General features: G+C 46.1%; 1 protein-coding gene across 2 annotated transcripts in view; it reads left to right on the top strand.

The window, feature by feature from the left end:
- The first annotated feature begins 200 nt into the window (after positions 1–200).
- Positions 201–16,433, top strand: part of Tnfaip8 (TNF alpha induced protein 8) — a 111,882-nt gene continuing 95,649 nt past the window's right edge. For both annotated transcript variants that reach the window (XM_041660065.1, XM_041660064.1), the window contains exon 1: positions 201–336. In XM_041660065.1, coding sequence (XP_041515999.1) covers position 336 — 1 coding nt within the window. In that variant the 5' untranslated portion in view covers positions 201–335. The remainder of the gene's footprint in view (positions 337–16,433) is intronic.

Raw genomic sequence — 16,433 nt, 5'->3', positions numbered from 1 at the left:
CCAGCAACTCAGCCCCTCCCCAACTGCCCCTTCCGCAGAGTCCCTGCCCCGGCCACGCCCCTTTCCCACCACGCCACGCCCCTGACCTCCTCCCTGCTTCGCCACAGCAACCTGGCCACTCCTTTCGTCCACCTCCCAGCTCCGCCCCGGCATTGCAGGCTCCGCCCCTGCCTCCTCCCAGCCCCGCCCCAGGGGCGAGCTCCACTTCTCCCGCGCTGGGGCCCGCCTGGGGTTGTTAGGGGTCCGGGAGCGGCCAGCGGTCCAACCTCTGAGGGTCGACGTTGCGGGACTGTCCCGCTCTTCTCTCGTTCCGGCGCCACCGCGCCCTTCCTCCGAGTAAGTGCTTCCCTCCTAGGAGTGGAGGCTGGGGAGGCGGGGGTAGGATCAAAAGAATAGTAATGATAAAACCGGACGCTATTTTGGGACTTTTAAAGTGCTCCTGGGGACGCACTTGCAATTCGCCCAGAGCTTCGGCCGTGAGAGTGGGTGTGAGTGGGCGCGTGTGGGGAGTGCAAGTGAGTGTGAGCGCGTGGGAGAGCGCAGCTCGGGAAGTCCCATAGTTTTACCGTGCCCGCCCCGCACTGTGGATCCCCGTTCCGCTGCTGGGATTCTACCGCCTGGGCGACCTCCTCCAACTCCTTCGTTGAACCCCTCTCCACACCCCTCCCTTTCTTCTCTGACTTTCTTCTTGTCATGTCCTCCCGGTAACCAACCTCAAGCGCTGAAGCAAGGCTTGCCTGTGTTCAGGATGCCCCAGATTGCAGAATGAGATGCTGGCCTCAGATTGTTATCCAATCCTGCATTGTAAAACCGTCAGCGACCAGTTTTGCTTTAAGATCGTGAGGTGAAGAAAGTTGTATGCCTGTGTGCGGTTCTGAATGTCCCACGTGCTTACCCGTGGTGCCGAGCTTCCAGCACCTGCTGGGAGAACACCTGATGGGTTCCCAGGGCCTGATGACCCAGGACTGCTGATACGCTTTTTCAAGACCAGTCTGATCAAAAACGACTTGGGCATCTGTAAGATGTTCATTGACTCAGCAACACCATGTTTCTAAAACAACTGATTTCCTAACTCACAGCACCAGCAACTGTAGTTACTGCCCAGTGTTGAAACAGTAACGTCCTTGGGTTGCTTAAGTCTGACAATTTCATCCTATTATAAATTATTTTTATTGAGGAGGGATCATCAGTAACTCTCACTGCAGAGAGCATATTTCTACACAGAAAGATTCCTTCATCAGTTTGCAGCATCCTAACAGACTTATGGTGCTTGCGTTCCCGAGTTCCCATCTAGTCATAATTTCTGGTTTTCCTACAGCTCAGTTGGTTTTTACTGTGTGTTTGCTGTGGAAGTAGAATTCCCATGAAACGTCTTCCACATCTTTGTTGAGAATCCTCTTGGATGCTGGTAGGGAAACGACACTTTGAATACAAATTATTTCCCGAGGTGCATGGCTAACAAAACTTTGTAGCTAAAGAAAAGAACCCTAACAGGGTGGCTTTTAAGCCACCAGCCTGCTTTGGTGGCTGCAAGGTAAGAGCTGCTAAATCACTCTTAAGCGCTGCTTATCACAGCAGATATTTTTATCATGCAATGAATCCTGTATTACACAAAGGTGTTTCCACACTGGTTTAACTAAGGAAACATTATACTTTGCAGTGTAAACATATGACTCCATTTCTGTTTAGGGACAGAAATAATTATCACACTTAATTAAACACCTGGAAACATTTATTGCCACCTTCTAATTAAATCTGTCATAGGGAGTGAAGTCAACACCTTATCGTTAATATTCGAGGTAGTAATATAACTATCCTTTCTTTGGTCTTTTGGGATGCTGTTTCCCTCAGTATAGATTAATCTCAGCCTCCACTTCCCACTTTCGGAGCTTTTGCTTGTAAAGAAAGTAAATAAAGCTTAGGAAAGTAAACTAGGTCTCCTCTCCCTGTAAAATGTAAATAGTTTAGATAATGAATGTCTTGTGCTTACTGCTCTCGTGACAGTTTTAGATTTTATAATCTTACTAGATTTCCTGATTTAAGAGTCGAGTAAATCATCAAATGGAGGAATGTGCCACCAAAAGTGTAGCCATCTTGCACCAATTGTAAACACTATCTTCACGGGAGATTTACTCAACTGTGCCTTTTGTTCTCATGAGTTTGTGCTTACTAAGGAAAGGAAAAGGGGCTTGCTGGAATTGGAAATCTCATCTTTGCTGTCTCTTAACTCTCTGTCCTATTTTGCTGTCTTTTGTGGCAACATCATGACCAAAAGTAACTAGGAAGGGGGAAAGTTTACAGTAGTGTTATTGAGGAAAGTCAAGGCAGGAACTGAAGCTGAAGCTGGAGAAACAATGCTTAGTGGCTCAGTCCCCATGAACCTAGGGCTACCTGCCCAGAGGTGGTACTGGCCACCATGGTCTGGGTCCTCCCACAATAATCGTTCATCAAGAAAATGACCACACCGACTTGCCCATAGGCCGATCTCATGGAGGCCATTCCTCAGCTGAGGTTCCCTCTTGTCCGGTGAAACTGTTGTGTATGTCAGTCTTACCAAATTTAACCAGCACACTTTCCATGTGTTGTTAGATACAGTCTCTGCCTGGGTTTTGAGCATATGTAAGGACAGACTGACCGTGCTGGGCCCCTGACAGAAACCAGGGCTGAGTGCTCTGTATTGGCCTGGCACAGAGGGTTTGCAAGGTCAGCTTTTCTGCCGTTTTCCTTCTGTTGAAATCAGAGGAAAGGGTATGTGGGGAGAAGTGATTGCATCTAAACAGTGCTCATTGGAAAATGCTGTGTGTGTGTGTGTGTGTGTGTGTGTACGTGTGTGTGAGAGAGAGAGAGCGAGAGAGAGAGAGAGAGAGAGAGAGAGATTTCTAAGGGAAAAAGGGAAAAACAGTAAATTGTTGAATTTGAGTGGGCCATCGTGTCAGCGCAGTTAAGCTTCTGCCCTGGAGTTAGCCCTACTTTGAAGCAACACCGCCCTACTTGGAGATTTCACTCAGACTCAGATGTGAGTTCCACACTTAGCAGAGTGGCGCTTCGCCATCCTCTCAGTTTTACACGGTAGACGTTGAAAGGAAACAAGGTAGTGACTTCCAGGAGTCAGGGGAGAGATAACAGTGACAAACACAAGCCCCCTGTGTTCTCCGGGACAGAAAGAAAGGCGGAGAGCCACGGGGAAGCACTGGGAATCTTAACTTAATCCCAGTGCACAGGGCCAACCCGACAGAGTAGACGGTTTGTTCTGATTTGGTATTTTTAGGGCTCTATGGCTGATACAGAAACTAAGAAGGGAAATACAGGTGGTGCCTGGCCAGCGTAGCTTCTCTCACCTTCCTGCTCCGTTTCTTACACTGCCCACATCCTGCATTTAATACCAAAGCTTACAGTAAGAACTTAACAAACACCCCAAAGATGCTCTTAACTCAATATTAGTACTTCCTTGTAGCAAAGAGTCCTTTTCATATTCTGGTATCCCATATCTGGTTTTGGTGACTGGGGACTGCAGCTTCTAGACTTTTCTTCTCTGATGCTACTGTCCAACAGATGGAGATGAATGTTTCATGGAGGGGAGGAAGAAGAAAGGGAATATCTTGTCACAAAACGTAAATGAAGAATAATCCCCAGTGGAAGCTGGTTGATTTTTAATTTTTGTTTTGGCCTGAAGATAAAGAAATGAGTCAAAAATAGAAGGTGGGCGATTTCAGAATGCCAGTCAAGAGGTACCTTTGAAGCCACTTCTCAGTGGTCCTTGACCACAACACCCAGGGCTATTCAAATTTGGAGGCACCCAGTTCCTCATTCTAGCATGTAGGAGGCGAGTGAGCGCCACTCATTCTTGCAGCAGCATTAATTGAGCTCTTAGTGTATGCCTGGTAGTTCATAGCTTTCTCTTGTGTATCTGATGCCCTGGAAGGCTGGTAGCTTTGTACAGAGAAGGACATTGGTGAGAAGGGGATCCCTGCGGGTGACTGGATAAAAGCAAAGTGAACTAAAAACTTCTTGTGTTTCACAAAGGAAAGGTACTTACTGAGTATAGTAGAAAGATTCTCTAAATTATTTTTATTTCTCAATGATTAGAAACTACACCGGGCACATTTGCCTGACAGAACAGCAGTAAGCCTGATTCTATATTTTCTTTCCTTAAACATTTGTGTCAAGCATGGATGTTACCTGGGAAAAGTGTTTAAAAACATCCCCGTCTCCGCAGTAACCGGGTAATACCTTTTAGGGGACAGTTGCTTTTTCTGTAGAAGCAAATATTTGTGGTCCAGGACTAAAGTAGGAGGTCGCTGGAAAGCGCCAATGCAGGAGCCCGTCAGACCAGTTTACAAACAAATCTTAGGTTTAATTCTTTGATAACGATGAGAGTAAAGGTCAGATTTTTTTTTTCCATGCTCGTTTCCTCGGTGATGGGAGTAACAGCGGCTGGCTTAGTCAGGAAGTGCTTGGTTAGGATGACCCCACTGCTGTCAGCTGCTCTTGTCTCAGCCACCACAGGCTATGTTACTTTGAACGACTGACATCAGCTCTCTGGGCCTGCTTCCTCAGAGTTGGTGACACGATTTGCATCATATGATTGCTGTGCGGACTAAACTAAAACCTTCTCAGACACTCAATTAGTGGTAGATTTATTTTAGTTAGCCAAGTTGGTGTCCTCTCAGGAAGGTGCTGATGACCCTGGGCTATTGTAGAATAAGAAGGATAGTGGTAAATTGTGCTGGTTGTACTTGTAGCATGAGTGTCTCCCCCCCCCACACACACACAAAAGGCAGATGAGCCCAGTGAGCAGAGTGAGAATAGCACACTTACCCTGAGTTCCTGCTGCAGGATTACATGATTCTATGACGGCGATGCTGCTGCTGAAGGAGCCAGCGCAGGACTGCTGAGTTTGTGTGTCCATTCTCCCTGCACATGAGGGATGCTTTTTTATTCTTATCTTATGTGCATCGGTGTTTGGCTTGCATGTGTGTCTATGTGAGTGTGTCGGATTCCCAGGAACTGGAGTTACAGACAGTTGTGAGCTGCCATATGGGTGCTGGGAATTGAACCCAGGCCCTCTGGAAGAGCAGCCAGTGCTCTTAACCACTATGACATGTCTCCAGCCCCTGGGGGATGCTTTTAAGACCTGTTATAATGAAGCTGTGACTAGTGAACTGGTCTTTCACCGCTCCCATGTTTCAAACGGGTATTGAAGAAATAGCATCTGACACAGATAGCTGCCCATGGCTTTGCAAGGAACTCGCTTGGGCTGATGTATCCTTACCCTAAGTATGAACTCCAGGAGACAAAAGGGCAGGGAAATGGTGCTCTTCTGGGAACACAGGATTGAGCAAAGCATGCAGTAAATGATTGGATATTTGAAAGGAGCCAAACAGTAGAAAGTGGCCCAGACAGCCTTCTTACCTCTTCAGGCTGAGCTCACTTAGAATAAACCTCTCCACTCCTAAACCTGATATATTTGTTTGTTTGGTGGATTTTTTTTTCCCTTTTTCTTTTCTTAAGACAGGATCTCTACATACTTCTGTCTGACTTGGAGCTCAGTGTGTAGACCAGACTGGCCTTGAACCCACAAAGATCCTCCTGCCTCTGTGCTACCGGCTGATTTATTTATTTTTAAAGATGAAAATCTGCTGAGAGGTTAAGAACATTCTTTGTTCGTGCAGAGAGCCAGGGTTCAGTTCCCGGCACCCACTCTGGGTAGCTCAATGCCACCTGTAACTCGAGCTCCAGGGGAATCTGGCTCCTCCAGCCTCTGCCTCTACCAGAACCCGGTACCTGCACTCCCTTGTGCACATACACACACTCTCACATACGCCCATGCACATAATAATAAATCTGAAAAGAATTCTTACAAAATGGACTCGAACGGAAACAGCAGGTGCAGAGGCTGTGGTATATGCCATGGCAGCCTTGTTACCCATGCTTTCTCATCCTGGGCTGTCCGTCTGACTGTGACCAGAGTCACACACATGCAGACACCACACCAAAGGCCATGGCCTTATGCGCAAAGGTGCCAGCACAATGTTGGCAGCAGATTTCAAAGTTCAAGACAGGCTTTGATGACTCAGACCTTTAAGAAGCAAGCCCGGCGTGTGACTAGTCCATCATGAAGTGATCAGGAAACAACTTCTTTATTTTCCCTTCTCTCTCGCTAAAACGATGAGGTAGTCTTTCTGGGAAATGGCTGGTGCTTGATTAAATAACCCTGTCACCACTTTTGTGTAGACAGGCCCCCACTGACTCACAGGGTGTACCTGGGAGAGGTGACTGAGCTCAGACCTCCTCAGCTTCCGGAGAGGACCTCTGTTTACATGCTCGGCCCCTCTGCTCCTTGGCTTTTATAACCTGCAGCACTGGTAGGACCCAAAGGCACAGCTGCTGTTTGTTGCCCCTTCAGGAGACTCTGTGTTGCTGGAGAACTTGGGTGGCCGTGAGGAGTCCCACCCTGCATGGTGGATTGTGCACTGGCTGCCTTCCCAGCAGGAAGCCTCTGCTCCAAGAGCAGAGTTTGGGACTTTTCTGGGAAGCCAAAAAGGTGACTGTGTCTGCTGTCTGCATCTTCTGGCTGAACAACATGTCAGTAACTGGGAAAACTTGATGTTGTAGGTGAACGTTCTTGGGTTCCATTACCAGGGTAGACGGGGGAATCTGTTTCTACTCCCTGCTCTACCCTCCCTCCTCCCATGCTGGGAGCTAACGCAAGGCAAAATGAGAACCTCTAGCCTGGGAGAGCTGTTCTCATGTCTTGTTTGAGAAAACTTATTTGGATAGCAGATATCTACAGGGATTTGGGTGTGTGCGTGCCTCTCTCTCTCTCTCTCTCTCTCTCTCTCTCTCTCTCTCTGTGTGTGTGTCTGTGATTTCTGCATATGCACATGAGAAGCGGGGTACATATATATTTCTGTATGTGTATGTGGGGGCGGCGGCAGGGACCCGTGTGCATGTCCATGTATAGGCCAGAGGCTGATGTCAGGTGTCTTTTTCTAGCACTTTCAAGTTTGGGGACAGGTTAGTTCATTGACCCTGAAGCTTACAAATTCAACTAGACTGACTCTTGAGGTCCAGGGATCTGCTGTCTCCACCACACTGGGGTACCCACCTGCCCCCTAGAACTGAGATTACAGATGCATGCTACCAAGCTGGGGGTCCAAACTCAGGTCTTCCTGCCTGCACAGCAAGTACGTTCGCCACCAAACCATCTCCTTAGTGCAGGATTATTATTCTCTGTGTACAGGGGGGCTTTAAAGGTGAATGAACATTGAAATGAATTATACGCAGAGAATACATACCCATCTTTTTTTGTAAATTATTTAACTTTATGAGCATTGGTATCAGATCTCCTGGAACTGGAACTGGAGTTACAAACAGCTGTTATCTGCCTTGTGGGTGCTGGGAATTGAACCCAGGTCCTCTGGGAGAGTAGCTGCTGCTCTCAACCACTGAGCCAGCTCTCCAGTCCCTGCATACCCATCTTAAGAAATAACCAAGTCGTTTTGTTTTTTCAAGTCAGTCCTCACTGGATTGGAAGTGTTGACAATCAAAACTTGTAGTGGTACACCCAGAAATAAATCCACATTTGACATCCAGGGAAGGTCACGTAGGAGGATGTGTTCAGCCTCCAGTGGCTGGAAATCTGTCAGTCATGCACGATGGTTAACTTTGTGGTTTTGCTGTGTGGCTGTCCTGAGCACGTTACAAGAGCTCTGTAGGTGGCTGGTCTAGGATGACGTCCTTCTTTCAAGCCTGGCCTGACTTGGAGCCGCCTAGTGACCCATTTTCCCTAACCCAGCCCTGTTGTTCTACCCCTAGGGTCTAGAACCTCCAGGAATAACCTGTCTTGCTCTCACATTTCCTCCTTGACTGTGCAATTGTAGGCAACCAGAAATAGACCGTTGATTTTTTTTTTTCTTTGAAGCCATCCTGCTATAACTTCTGCTTTTCTTTTCCCTTCCATGAATTTTGGGTTGTGTTAGTACCCAAGACCTCCTTTCCTTCTACGGAATTCTGATGACTTTGAAAGTTATCATTCTAATAGGGGTTATGGAAAGAATGGATAATAAAGGCATCATCCTGATGACAGTACTAATCTCAGTTAATCTGCTGCTTTTGCCTTCTGGCTTTAAATATTTAATTGGTTATTAACAAGGATGAAGATGGATGGATTTGAGTCTAGCCACTGCCCACTAGGCTTGAGGGCCCAAATCCAGTACACCAGGCCTTCCAGCCTCGCCGTTTGAGGAGTGAGCAGATGGAAGAATGGGCAGTGACTTTGGAGACAGATGGCGGGAGAGAATGAACCACCTTCTGCCTGATGCACGATATAAACACATCCTCTCCAAAACGGTCCCTTTAATCACCCTTAAAATTCTTTTTCCTTTTATGGCTCCCGTTAGCACGTGTACAGTCATGGTAGGAGTGGGCCTGTCGGAGGCTGCCGGAATACCTAGTTCTGAGTCTAAGATAAACATACCGGAGGCTTGGCTTCTCCAGGGGCATCTCTCTGTGGTTAGCAGATGGCTACCTTCCCTCTGTGTCCTGCTGTGATGTCTCTGGTGTCTGTCCCTCTTATTAGGCCAACATTCATCCTTATGGCTTCATTTAACCTTAATTATCTCTTTACTATCTCCATATATGGTCACATTGGGAATTTAGGACCTTGAAATAAAAAACTTAAGAGGGACACACTTCTATGCATAATAACCAGGTTTTATAGAAATTAAAAGGCGAGAAAATTTTTCCTTTTAAATTTAGCAATTTACCCTGTAATGTGTGAGTGTGTGCATGCATGCACACTTGTGTGTCATAGTACATGTGTGTAATGTGTGAGTGTGTGCATGCATGCACACTTGTGTGTCACGGTACATGTGTGAATGTGTGAGTGCGTGCATGCATGCACACTTGTGTGTCACGGTACATATGTGAATGTGTGAGTGCGTGCATGCATGCACACTTGTGTGGAAGTCAGAGGACAATTTATGGGAGTCAGTCTTTCATCACGTGGGTTCCAGGCATCAAACTCTGGTTGTCAGGCTTGGTGACAAATGCCCTTACCTGATAAACCATCTTACTGGCAGGAAGAAGTTGGATTTTTGTTTTGTTTTTATTTTTAATTTACCTATTCGCTTGATGTATTTGAGGTCCTGTCATTTTTACTGGTGACCCAAATGTATATCTGATACATTTTTGTTCTTCAAATTTGAAAATTTTCCTTTTTTATTTTAGTTTCTTTGTGTGTGTGGCCTACAGGTTGATGCCAGGTGTCTTTGCTAATTGCTTTCTACCTTATTTTTGTACTTAGGGTCTCTCAGTGACCCTGGAACATGGTGACTCGGCTAAACTGCCTAGCCAGCCCAGGGGTTGTCCTTTCTCTCTGTCTCCCCAGTGCTGGGGGTACATCTGGCTTCTTTATGTTTCTGAGTGGGTCTTGGGGGTAGGAACTCAGGTCCTCGTGCTTGCCAGCAAGGTCTTTACCAACCGAGCCATCTCTTCCGACCCATGAAGAACTTTCTATAGTATTTTTTGTAGTTGAGATCTGTTAGCAATGGATTCTCGCGATGTGCCTGCCTGGTGCCTCTGTGTATCGTTTCCTCTGCGTATGAGGACACCAGTCAGGGTGGGAAAGGCCCAATCCCAGGAGTGCTTTGCTTTAACAGACTCAGTTCTTTAACGGTTCTGTCTTTAGACAAACTGATCTTGGGGAATGTCTTTTTACGATAACACTGCTATCACAAAACACCCAACACTGGGTAATTTATAAAGAAAATAACTTAGCCAGGTGGTGGTACACACCTTTAATCCCTTCCCTCAAGGGAAAATGCAGGCAAATCCCTGAGTTTGAGGCCAGCCTGGTCTATAAAACAAGTTCTGGGACAGCAAGGGCTACACTGAGAAACTCTGTCTCAAACAAAAGAAAAAAGAAAAGAACTTTATTTCTCACAGTTCTGAGAGCTGAGGAGCCAGGCGTGAAGGCATCAGCAGTCTCTCCTAAAATGCTTTCTTGTTTATTCACCTGAGTTCACAGCCTGCATTTATAATGTTAGTCTATGAGGCTCCTGACTCAAATCGCTGCTCCAGAGACCTCATGTATCAGTCCCGTCACCTTAGGATTTTATGTTCAGTGACGGCCAGATCATACTCATCAAGGACATTTGGTATGCAGCTAAGGGGGTGCCCCAGTCATAGTGGTTTTAACAGTAAGATCACTAAATTATTTTATGTGAAGGGTAGTCCGTGGTTGTCATCAGCGGCTTCAACAGTGTCATTCGTCTCCCTCTTTCTCTTCTCTCCATAGCATGGGCAGACCGCGGTTTCTTTAGCAGTGGGCATGGCCCGCCAGCCTCATCCAGAGGCAAGTAGTGGGGAAGTGTGTGTGTGTGTGTGTGTGTGTGTGTGTGCGCGCTGGGGGGCGCGGGGGGCGCAGGGCATGATGGAGGTGGCCATGGCACTGTCTCTTGTAGAGTCCTCTTCATTAGACGGGAAGGAGCTCTTTCCTGACATTTCTCATTGTCTATAGTCACACTTTAGAGGAAGCTGTGCGATTGGACAGTGGCCATGGAGGGAGACCTCTACTCGCCAGTAATTGTGTCAACGGGAAGAAGAAGGAGGGCTAGACACGTGGGATGGCCAATAGCATCTGGATTAGCCCCGAGTTGCCCACTAACAGGTTGCTGAGTTAGGGCTGCTCTTGACAATAATTCTAGTATTATTGTAATCATAACTCTCTACTGATGATGGTAATGGGATGGATATTTTTTTTTTAAATTCTAATGTTTTAAAAAATTCTATATATTATAAAATAAAAATTATATATATTAAAAATCATAGGCGTGTAAGGATCACCAGCAGTAACTTTATCTTCTAGATCAGGGGCTTATTAAAATGGTATTCTTACTTTGGGGACATTGTTTTTGAGGACAGAAACACTCCTAACGTTTCCAGAAACTTTTACTACGTTGATAATCATGGCAAACATTTATCGAGTGCTGATGATGGGCCAGGCGTGTGTGCTGGCGCGTTCAGTTTCACCTTCCAAATGGAACCACAGGAAGGGACTACTGGTAATCCTCTCATCCAGGTGAGGAAGGTTAACCCACACCCACACACACACACCCGCAGCTCGTCCAGCTGACCTGGGGCCACACCATGACTCAGCTGCCTCACCACCGCTGCTCTGACTGCCCTAGGGGATTTGCTCCTCAGAATAGCTTCTAGGAACACTCTGATTTCCTGTGACCTCTTGGCAGCCATTAGGGCTCCGGCCAGATGGTTCTACGAGTAGCTGGCCTCCATACTTCGCTCTTTTTCACACTGTGGTGTTTTCAGTTGCTTCAAGGGTTGTGCTGAGCTGTCCACTTCACATTTCCTGGGGGGACACGTGTCTCTGCACTGCAAGAAACGCTGAGCATTTAACTGCCTTTTGTGTTCCCCGCAAGGTCTTCCCCTACAACTCCCCACCCAAGACTCGCGTGTCCCAAACTTGCTTTGAACTCCTGACGTAGCTGAGGATGACCTTGAACTCTCGATCCTCCAACTTCTACTTCTGGAGGACTGGGGCTGAAAACCAGGGCTAGGTCAGAAGTGTGTCAGTGGAGCGATGTCACCAGCCCAAGCAAAGTCATTTTAAATCAAAGCTGTCCTTAAGATATCTTGGAGCACATCCTTTCTTACAAGCTTCTAAGCGTGTTTTGAAATGTTATGTCAAGCTTTAGTTGCCCCGTACATGAAAATGATTTACCTTCAACACAGAAGCTTCACTAAAGCAGAATCCTGGGAGCCTGGTTCCCAACTCCTTTGTCCAGCATCCTGTGGTCCCTTCCATCAGAGTACTGGCATGGCTAGAGTTTCTTAAACATTTTAATCTTTTTTATAAATTGTAGACTAAAACACAAATACCGAATATCCACACAAAAGAAACCCTGACTTCCTGAGGTATTGTAAAGCAGGCACATGTCAGCAGTGTTAAGACAGCCCCTGGGTGTCCCAACCACACATCCCCTCTGTCCCTCCAGAACGTTGACCTGCTAGTGGGAAGTATTTCTTGGCGCCTCTCTTTGGCGATATCACCTAAGTGTGCTTTCTGTTACACAGAGCTTTAGTCTTGCTAACTTGACAGGAAACATTCTTGGTGTGTCTTCTAAATATCGTTAGTGAGCTGATCCCCTGGCAGCCTTCCTCTCCTCAGAACTCATGAAGGGGCGGGGCTGTTTCTGCAGGCTCCTCACTGTCATCAGGATGCAGCTCCTCCCTCCCTCCTGTTTCCTACATCTGGTTCCAGTGTGATGGGCTCAGGCGGGACCCCTCTGGCAAGATTCCTAGTGGTGGACTATGCTGTCCCTGGAAGGCCACTGGGCCTCTTTTCCCACTTTCTGAAGGATGCAACCACTGACCCACTGTGTCTAGATGGATCAGTTCACTGGAACTTGCAGACTGGGGTGTTTTTCACCTCTGCATTTTTATCATATCAATTGTAGGCAGAATAATTTTATAAAAGGAGACTCTTCTTTAATCATTAATTGGTTTCCTAGAGGTATAGTTTACAAAGGAACAGCCAGTTAACAGCTTATGTCCTCTGTGTTACCGAATTTTTCTAGAATTAGTTGTCTATCATTCTTGGAAGGTGACAATGAGACTTTTACTATTTTAAACCCTTGTTAGTGTGTGTAAATATACTTAATGACATTCCGGCTGTTGACATTTTAATTTTAATTTTCGTGAAGACTTAGCCAGGGCTGGCAGACCAGGGATCCTCTTCTATTGGCTCCGGAGTCCTTCCATAATGTGTTTACTGCCATGCTAAAGGGATTCAAAGCTTGTTCTTCATGTTTCTTGCCTTGACCTGCAGTGAGCCTCAGAATCGGGCTTGTTTGTTTATTTTTTCAGACCATAAAACAGTTGGGAGATGGCCCCTTCGCCGGAACAGGTATTCTTTCTAGGTATTCTCTCGGGTTCCAAACGGGGAAAGTACACACATCCACACGGAAACATATAGAGGCTTATGAAGATAAGAAACTTTTTGAGTTTCTTATTTCTTGATTATATATTAAATTTATATTTACACACTATGATCATTGTAGGTTTTTGCTTGTTAGTTTCTTTTTCCCCCTTTAGTAGGAATCTGTGAGGGTTAAAGTTATGTTTTAAGTTTTAATTACTGTGCTTAAGAGAGCCATAAAACAAACATGCCTTTAACGGTAAGCCCCTCCTGTCCACGGACAGATAACTTCCTGGAATGCTGGGGGCTGTTCATGTAAGATAACAAGCCACATGTTTTTACTTCTATAAACAAGGTGGATTGTCCCAACTGCATGGCATGTGCTTGGTCACACGTAGGTGGGAGGTATGTAGACAGGAAGTACATCAGGATGTATGCTTGCCTCTGATTGGACGAAGGTGGGCAGTATGTGGCTTTGGGGCTTTTGTCTTTATAAGCACTAGACTAATGTAATTCATGGCCATTCTCTGGGAATCCCAGGTATGGTCCTGGCCAGTGTTCATTTTCCTGGCCAGTTCTTAAGAAAACTTGCGTCAAATTTGACTCAAAAATTGTGGTAGTGGTCTTATTCTTGCTCAGTGGGATCAACAAATTCTGTTTGTTTTTTTTTTGTTACAGTAGAGAATATTATTTGGCATATGTCATGCTCCTTCTACCCAATTTATTTATATGATTTACTCTCCTCACTGCAAGATCATATAGCCATCATATCAAACAGTCCACCCTGTAATCTCCATCTAGTGTTCTTTCTCTAGGCATTTTCACCAGTTCCCACACTGGAGCCTCTGGACACTCCAAAGTAAAGAAGATTCTCAAGTGAACTTAATAGGAAGGACTCATAGGAATGATAGCCACTAATTTATTGCTAACATTTTGTGACTTTTGTATACAAGTTAGAGTCAGTTTTGCTGGGTATAAAATCCACAGCTCACATTCTCCTTCCTTGAGATTCTAAAGTATGTCACCCTTGTCAGAATTCCAATGATGGCAATATAATTTTATTTTGCTCTCTGTGGTCCATTCGTGTAACACTTTGGAGGGCACCAATCATGCTGTGTATCTGTTTTAATCAATCTGCTGTGTATTCAGCATTCCAGTCCTAGAATTAGTGAGCTGTTATTTTTACCAAGTGCCGGCTTTATGATTTTATCAGTCCTATACTAAATAATCTCTTCTTCCTTTCAATCCACAATAAAGTAACTCTGTGCTCTTGGTAACTTCAGCACTTTTGTCTCTGAAACCTCAGCTGAACCTTATTAAAAGTGTGCACAGCTATCACTAAACACATGTTTGTGAAGGGATGTGGACGGGTGTTGGTGGTTTTCTTCTCCTTATTAGCCTGTGAGGAACCATCCGTCCTTTTGAACTCTTTTCCTCCTGTGAGGTGAGGCTTCGCCGCAGGTGTAGCTGTGCTTACCGAGGCAGCTCTTCCTTGGGCATATGTGTGACTGCAGTAACCCATGGGTGGCAGTCCGTGTTGGGCTGACAGACTGTGTTCTAATTGTATCGCACACATGTAACCTCCGATCTTTCCCCAATAGGGCTCCGTGGTGAAAATCAGCATGGTCCTCATGCCTTTTTCCTCTGTCCATACATTCCCTTCTCATTTCCTTTGTCTATAGCCACGTTCCCACGTCTCCAACCTGGCATTTGTAATCACTGCTGTCTCACTGGGTGCTGGGGCTGCCACCTTCTTTGATAGGCACCATTTTCCCTGTTCTTGCCTGCTTTGTTCCTTCCTTCACATATATATGAAAATGTGCCTGGTGCCCATGGACTTAGAAGAAGGCATCAGCAGCATCAGGTCCTCTGGAACCAGGGTTACAGATGGTTGTGAGATGCCATTTGGGTGCTGGGAATAGAGCTCAGGTCCCCTGTAAGGACAGTCAGTGGCTCTTACCCACTGAGCTAGTTATAACCACTCTGGTCCCTGTTTTTTTACCACTTTAAAGGTGCAAAGACTCAGAACTTTGTTAGCCAAGGTCAAAGGGAAATCTGACATTTGAGCCCATCCTTATTAATATGTTTAGTTTGCCTGTGAAAGAGTGAGTTTGGTTATGACACTTTCATACTGTAGATGGTCTCTGTATTTGCTCATGACCCTCACCCTCCCTGTTGTCCCTTCCCCACACCTGTTGCGAGAACTGTCCACCATTGCAGGTACTCTGTCACCAACTTCATTCCGGGACACACGAAGGTGCTTGCCATTGGTCAGTAACAGAGTGGGCGCAAGGGTTAGTGGGTGGAGCTATTACTCTAAGTTTAGAACTTTTGTTGCCTTTCTTTGGTGCTGTTAAAAATATCTCGTCTCGACCCTGGAGCATGATGGGATGGAGCTCTGTGGTTCCCAATCCGTTGTCAGAAGTGCAAACTGGAGAGCGGCATGTCTCACTGGCAGCAAGTCAGCAGTGTTCTCTGCCCTTGCTAATTAACACCTCAGCACTGTGTGTGTGGTGTGCATGCGTGTGGGGTGCATGCGTGTGTGAGTGTGTAACTAATGTATCAGTTTGAGAACTTGTTAAGTATGTCAAGTTTCAAGGCCTCTGAAAAGGTGATTTTTTTATTTACACTGTATTGTCTCCACATATTCTCAGAGTCCTTAAAAAAATATGCATTTGGGGCCAGCGAGATGACTCAGGAGGTAAGGGGCTTGCCACCGAAACTGCTGTTATTAACTGCTGTTAATAAGAAAGCCGAATCGCACAAGTTGTGCCCTGACATCAGCACACGCTCCATCCTCCACCAAGTAATTAAGGTATAATTTTAAAAGCTAAGAAAATATTCATTTGGTCCCGCGTTGTGGGAAACACCTTGGACAGGCATGCAGGTGGTGGTTGTGTAACTGACTGTGTTATCTTGCTGACTTGTGTATGCACGGTCACCCGAAAGTCTACATCTAAGAAGGTAAAGCGCAGACTAAATTATCTGTGGGCCCTCCTGGCTCTGGAACCCTTAGGTTCCCTTCACGATCACAGGAGCCAGGGGAGACCAAAGCCCTTCGTAGAACCAGGATGGCAGTGTCCTGGGTGCCCTGGGAAGGAATATTGCACTGCCTGCCCTGGGATAGAATGGGAAATGTTACCCAAGGACCTTGGGGTGGGAAGCCAGAATCCTGGCTCCGAGTCTTCCCAGGAGGCTCCGGGCAGGGCTGTCCAGTGTTGTCCTGGAGAGACTCTGGTGAGTAAATTATTTTTAGACTATCTGCATGATCCCTTTCCTCGCTAAGTGACTGTTCGCTCTGACATTTGCTAAATAGAGAACCCATCTGTGACAATACCAAGATGCTCATACGAGTGGCCCACAGTGGATAAAGTTTTGTTCCGAAAAAGGTTCAATACGGTTTGGTTTTTAAGACTGACCTAGAGAATATCTCAGGGATAGAGTACTCACCTATCTGCATAAGGCCCCGTAGTCAATCCACAGAATTGCAAAA

The sequence above is a fragment of the Microtus oregoni genome, unplaced genomic scaffold, assembly GCF_018167655.1.
Source record: "Microtus oregoni isolate MIOR12 unplaced genomic scaffold, Mior012 000011F_ref0000422, whole genome shotgun sequence".
Taxonomy (NCBI): Eukaryota; Metazoa; Chordata; class Mammalia; order Rodentia; family Cricetidae; genus Microtus; species Microtus oregoni.
This window is presented reverse-complemented; position numbering and strand designations above follow the sequence as displayed.